This window comes from Onychostruthus taczanowskii, unplaced genomic scaffold (assembly GCF_017590055.1).
Source record: "Onychostruthus taczanowskii isolate IOZ18803 unplaced genomic scaffold, ASM1759005v1 scaffold38, whole genome shotgun sequence".
Lineage (NCBI taxonomy): Eukaryota > Metazoa > Chordata > Aves > Passeriformes > Passeridae > Onychostruthus > Onychostruthus taczanowskii.
In genome coordinates this window covers 4,057,903-4,063,759 of record NW_024501237.1, presented here as the reverse complement: position 1 = coordinate 4,063,759, position 5,857 = coordinate 4,057,903, and the positions used below count along the sequence as shown (strand labels likewise).

At 43.0% G+C, this 5,857-nt stretch overlaps 1 protein-coding gene across 3 annotated transcripts in view; it reads left to right on the top strand.

The window, feature by feature from the left end:
- The first annotated feature begins 5,282 nt into the window (after positions 1-5,282).
- The window catches only part of ZNF827 (zinc finger protein 827), a 99,529-nt gene continuing 98,954 nt past the window's right edge, over positions 5,283-5,857 (top strand). For all 3 annotated transcript variants that reach the window (XR_005953230.1, XM_041412130.1, XM_041412131.1), the window contains exon 1: positions 5,283-5,523. Coding sequence is in view for 2 of the 3 variants with exons in the window: in XM_041412130.1 (XP_041268064.1) it covers positions 5,481-5,523 (43 nt within the window). In the remaining variant the exon portion in view is untranslated. The remainder of the gene's footprint in view (positions 5,524-5,857) is intronic.

Below are 5,857 nucleotides of genomic sequence, written 5' to 3'. Positions count from 1 at the left end.
TTATGCAAAAAGATCAGGATTGGAGCAGATAATTATCCTTTTTTATTTCCACATTTATAACTGCAGTAGCCCTGAGCTAAGTGTTCCAGTCCTCAGTTGACTAAACAAATTCTTTTCATCAGCTCAGAAATTGGTTAGTATTTTATGTTGTGAAATATTAATTTATTTTTTCTATATTTAATCTGTACTGGGTAAGAGGTTGCTCACTCAGACTTGGGGGAGAAATTCTGCATTTCAGGTGTCTGTAGGCCTAACTCCAATAGTCCTAGGGTCAAGTGAGTGGTTGGTTGTTTTTCGTTTGGGTGTTTGGTTGGTTTGGGGGTTTTTGTTTTTTGCAAAATAGGCTTACAGTAAAGGAATGTGAAGGGGTGATATATAATATATATAATTATATTATATGTAATAGCATGACATTGTATATAAATTATGGAATTATGAAACTGAAAAGCCAACTGCAGTAATAGTAAAATAAGAATCATGAAACTCTTTGGTAACTCTGAAGTATCCTATAGTATTTAAATAGCAACAAAATTATGTGGACACTAATATGTGGTCAGACCCATAGACAATGTATTTCTGGCCTGTGAAATCTAGAATTTTATATCAGCATGGGTTTAAGGCCATCAGCCTCAAAGTGTTGATTTTTAAAATTGAAATTAGAAGCTACATAATCTTTCCTAGGTAATGTGCTATTCTAACAGCTGAAAACTATGAACACCATGGTTTTTCTCAAGAAGTATTAATGTGTCAAATTTGCAGCTCAACTAGAAGCATCTTGTGCTAAAGTTTGTTATAAAGTGATGATGGCTAGTTAGTTTGCCAGGATTCAGATAAGATTCTGAGAAAAGTGGTTGTGTTTTAGCATAGAGGCATAGTCATATTGCACTCTTCCTCCATGATGCCTCTCAGTTTGGAGGCTTTGAGACTGTAGTGGAATTCTTGGTCTTCAACAACATTTGTGATTCAATATGCCCTCTGCAAGAGTTCTTGCCTAGAAGTGGCTGTAGACCTTTCATTTTGAGAAAGAAGAGGTTAAAAACTTTGCAGATGGAGAATTTGGTAATCTTTTAAAAAAGCTGAAGTCTGTGTGTCATTTAGGATCTGCTGGTTACGTGAGTGCATCTCCCACTTGGTAATTGTTTGTTACCTGTCCTAGGATGATACTCATCAGACAGCAATGGCTTCTGATCATTGCTCATTGGCCTTTGTGGGGTTGGTTGGTGGCCTTGCCAGTCACTAACTTATCATTCTTTATTATTCTTACAAACCTATTACTTAATGTAATTTGTTTACAGAGCTATTGCAAGCATGGATGATGGTATCCATGAGCTGTTGTCCTATGGGCTTGTTCAGCTCTTTGTTTGCCTTGCAAGTTCTTAAGAGCAAAGAGAAGTCTGTAATCAAATGTTGTTTGAAGGACTGATTTATAGTCACTGCTGAGCAAGGAAATATTGGCATAAATTAAAGCCAGAAGAGTTAAGGGTAATGGCCAACATATGTGAGAGAGATGGTAATTTCAATGAAAACTAGTGGGCCTCATTGTACATGTTGAAGATACAGAGGCTATAGAAGGTATTTGCCTATGTTCAACAGAAAATTAATCCAGAGACAGAAGTAACTTTAATAAGAGCCTGTGGAGCCTGAATAACTCTCTGCTGCATGCTCAGGGACACACAGAACTGACCTGGCCTTCCTTTTGGTAGGCTATACTTAAAGCAGAGGCAGCCGTAGTTTGGTTTGAGAGGGCCCAGGAACTGGTTAAAATGGTCTCATTTTTCCCCTCGATGCACTTTAAAAAAAATCTGACCCTGGGAGCAGAATCCTTTAAAGTTTCAAAGAATAAAACAAGGATGCCAGCTAATTTTTAAGTTTCTGTTTAGCAACATTTTCAAGTGTTTGGTACATTGCATAAAGACAGTCTGGATGCTAGATGTGCAGCAAAGGTTTTAGGAATGTTACATCATTTATTACTGTTTAAAACCTTATTTACTCAATTTATTTCATTTTTCTCATGTGTAAGTGAAGAAAATATTTACTTTGTTCAAAAGTGGTTTCTGGAGCTGAACTTAATTCATATGTGTAACTAGGTTTGGTGTTTGGAAAGTGCCATACAATCATTACTTATTAATAGCAGGACCTGCAGAAGCAATGCATTATTTATATTATGTTATCTGTGAAAGACTTGCAACTATTTTCTTGTGTTTGGACTAAAAATGTTCAAAAGTGTGGTCAGCTGACTTAATTTTTTCTTTTTGTGCTGTACCACCAAACACATTATTGGAGGTTATTTTTTAAATGGCATTATGTCCTTAGTCACCTTCCTTAAATCAATGTGTAAAATAGTGGGAAGTGGGGACTGATGTTCCTATGGTTTCAGGGGGAAGGCTGTTGACCAGGACAAGACTGGAGTAATGCACTTAGCCAGGATAGAGATGAAAAACCAAGTTGTTCCCAAAGAGAGTATTTCCAGGTGTGAGGCTAGAAACTCTTCAAAGCTAGAGTATAGAAAGTTTCTCCCTGATAATTCATTCAAGCATTGGGATTTCTTCCACTGCAGAACACTCTTAAGGCTTGGCCCACTAAACTCCTAGGAAAACTGTTAGGATGTCTATGGAAGCCAAGGTCATCCTCAGAGAGATTTAATGCTGCTCTGCTGTGTGCCAGTCCCCATGGCCCTTTCAGAGAGCTGTGTTCCCGTGGTGCCTTTTTGCTGCAGCCACCTCAACTCCCCTAAAGGGGGTTTCAAATGATGGAGGGGAAAAAAAACCCCACACAGAACATTGTAAATTAATGCTGACAATGTCAACATTAATTTATGCCAGAAACACATGAGGAATAGAGGGTGGAAAGAGTGGTAGTGAAGAAGACAGTATTTCCTGTGTCCTGTTCTCCTGGAGCACCTGGGGAAGGGCTGCCACAGCTGTGGTGGATCATGGCACAGAGCCAGTAGTCTCTCCCTCTCTGAAATGGCTACTTTGTGGCCTCCTGCACAGACAGGATCGCTGGGTGCTGCTCACAAAGCTGGCTCAGTTCAACACACTTGCCATTAGAATGTACTGAAAAAATAAGTGGGCTTGGCATTGCAACTCCTGCAGTGAACAAAGTTCTGTTGCTAGTCCCAGGCATGTCAAACTTGAGGTTTGTGAGCAACAGTGGAGGATGCCTCTGATATTTTTGGTTATCGCTACTAACACGGTAGAAATAGCCAAAACCAGTATAAACTGGAGAACTGAGGGAAAAGACAGGACCTAAATCTTCTGGGGGAATTCTGTCTCTGGTACTCTTGGTCATGAGTAAGTGTAAGGCAGCTTACACTTACTTTGGACTCATCCCTACCCCCAAAAATTTCCACTACTGACAGTTACACATTTTGGTTTTACCTCTGGATTAAAAATAAATAAATCTCTTCATGAAAATTAAGTATTTTAGCTGTGTTCTGAGATTATAAACCACCTGAAGCTAGGAGGAATTTGTTTTGTTTCAGTAGATGTGTACCCAGTACATGTGGTTTTGAAACTCAGAATTGCCCAGGCATGGTAGTGAACCTGAGATTGTCACATGTGTAATCTTTTAAATACTATTTAGATTTCTTTTTCCTTCTGAAAAGCTCAGTGTGGCTGTAAAATGAGTATAAGATTATGTGAAACCATTCAAAATTGAGGTGATTAAGAGTTTAAATTTACTGTTTAAAAATATTTAGGTTGCGGATTTGGTGTTTTGGGTTTTCCTAGGCAGCTGTTTATTTTTAAGAAATTGGAGTTAGGATGAAAAATAATAATAAGTGATAAAATGATGAGTCAGGTTGTCAAAAAAATCTAACAGGTATACATGCTAGAATAATGCGTATTTTTATTTTTGCAACATCTGACTCACGATTTTGATTATGTATTCTGCTAAGTTCAAAGTTTTCTTACACAAAGAGAGAGCTATATGAAACAACTATGCTTCAAATAATTTTACTTCAATTGTAGTAACAGGTTTTGGAGTTTAAATCATTAACAACCTCTGTGTGAACTTTTATCCAAATGACTGCAAGTCACAAAGAGAGCACTTCTCTTTCACGGAGTACCTTTTGTGCTTTAGTGAGACCCAATCCCTTTTCTATTTTTTTTCTCCACCTTCATGTCTGTCTTTGAAGAAAGATGTGTGATTTGTGAAGTAATGAGAGTATGTATCAGTTAATGAAAGCTGCTATCCTGGCTTCATAATGCACACTGGAATTGCTTCAGGATCAAGCTTCATATACCTGCATTACAGCAGGAAAAAAAAAGTAAATTTCAGAAGTCCAGATTGCTGTGTGCACTGTAGACGTATCATGTAGCAGTTAAATCAACCATTAGGGGTGACCTAATCTTGATTTCCTCCCCCCTCCACATACACACACACTCTCAAGGAGTTGTGATTTTCATGCTGCTTGTATTCTTTCCACTTTTTAAAACCTGCACTAGAAGTTGTCAGGATACCAACTTACCCACCTTTCTTTCCGGCTTATTTTGGGTGCTTGTTTTGGCCTGGAGGGAGTTGTGTATAAAGCAGCCTCTCCCTCCCACACCGAAGTTCAGCTGCACAAACCCCTTCAGCCCCTGTGCTTTGTGAAGGGATAGTTGAGCCCATCCAAAAAATTCTATGGGGTTAGCTGTGCACCACTATAATTCTGCTTTTGTAACACAGGAAGACAAAACGCCGTAATTAAAAAAAAAAAAAAAAAAAAAAAAAAGGTTGATGCTATTATTTTCGTTCTCACCACAAAAGAGGGGATTACAGTGTGAATGGTCGAGACCCACAAATTCACACACACACCTTTTTTTTTTTTAATTTAAAAATTTTTTAAAAATTTTTTTAAGAGCGGATTGGCAGCGGGTGCAGGACCGGGGCAGCGCATCCTCCGCCGCCGCGCAGCGCCGCGCCCGGAGCCCGCGGGGAGCGGGGGCACCGTCCCCTGTGCTCCAGCGGGGCGCGCGTGTCTGTGCGTGTGTCTGTGCGTGTGCCCGCCCGCCGGGGCTGTGCGGGGGTGTGTGCGGTGTCCCTGCCCGCCCGCGGGCGCGCCGGGAGCGCCGCCGCCGCCGCTGCCCTTTGATCCCCGCGTTAGTGTTAGTTAGGGGCCGGCAGGAGCGCGGGGCGCAGCCCTCGGCACCGCCGCGCCAGCCCTCGCCCCGGCACGGCGCCCGGCGCCCGCCCGCCCGCCGGGAACACATCCCCGGCCGCTGAGGGATACTGCGACCGGGGACAAGCCAGGTGCACGACCGGGTTGCTGGGGGGTGGGGGGGAGAGGAAAAGAAAGAGAGAGGGGGAGAGGGAGCCCTTCGCGGTGGCTCCGAGAAAACCGGCTTCAAGCCCCCTTTCCCCCGGCGAAGAGGGAAAACCCGCCCCGGTTAGCAGCTCCCCCGGGGGCCCCGGCTTTGTGCCTGTCCGTGCCCCCCCTCCCGGTCTTATTTGATCTCCCGTTAAACCAAGGAGGAGAATGTGAAAAAAGGGGGAAAATGCCCAGGAGGAAGCAGGAGCAGCCCAAGCGCCTCTCTTCACGTAAGTGCCCCCTCTTTTTGCCATTTTCTCCTTCCTCCTCTCCCCGTCTCCTTCCCCTCTGCAGCCGCCTCCGTCGTTTCGTGCATTAGTTTAGGGTTACAGAGGTGAAACTGACAAAGACACAGCCTGGGTTATTCCTCTTTTAGGTCTGAGCTAAGGCAGCCATGTTGGTGATGAACAGCCTTGTGCCCTTTTAATTTTTCCTCTCTCTCCTTTCCCCCCTTCTTTCTTCGCGTCTCTCGCCCTTTCCTCCCTCTCCCTCCCCTCGCCCGTGATTGTGCATTTGTGCTAAGGGGGGGTGGAGGGGGGGCGGTGTGGGTTTCTCTTTGGGGCC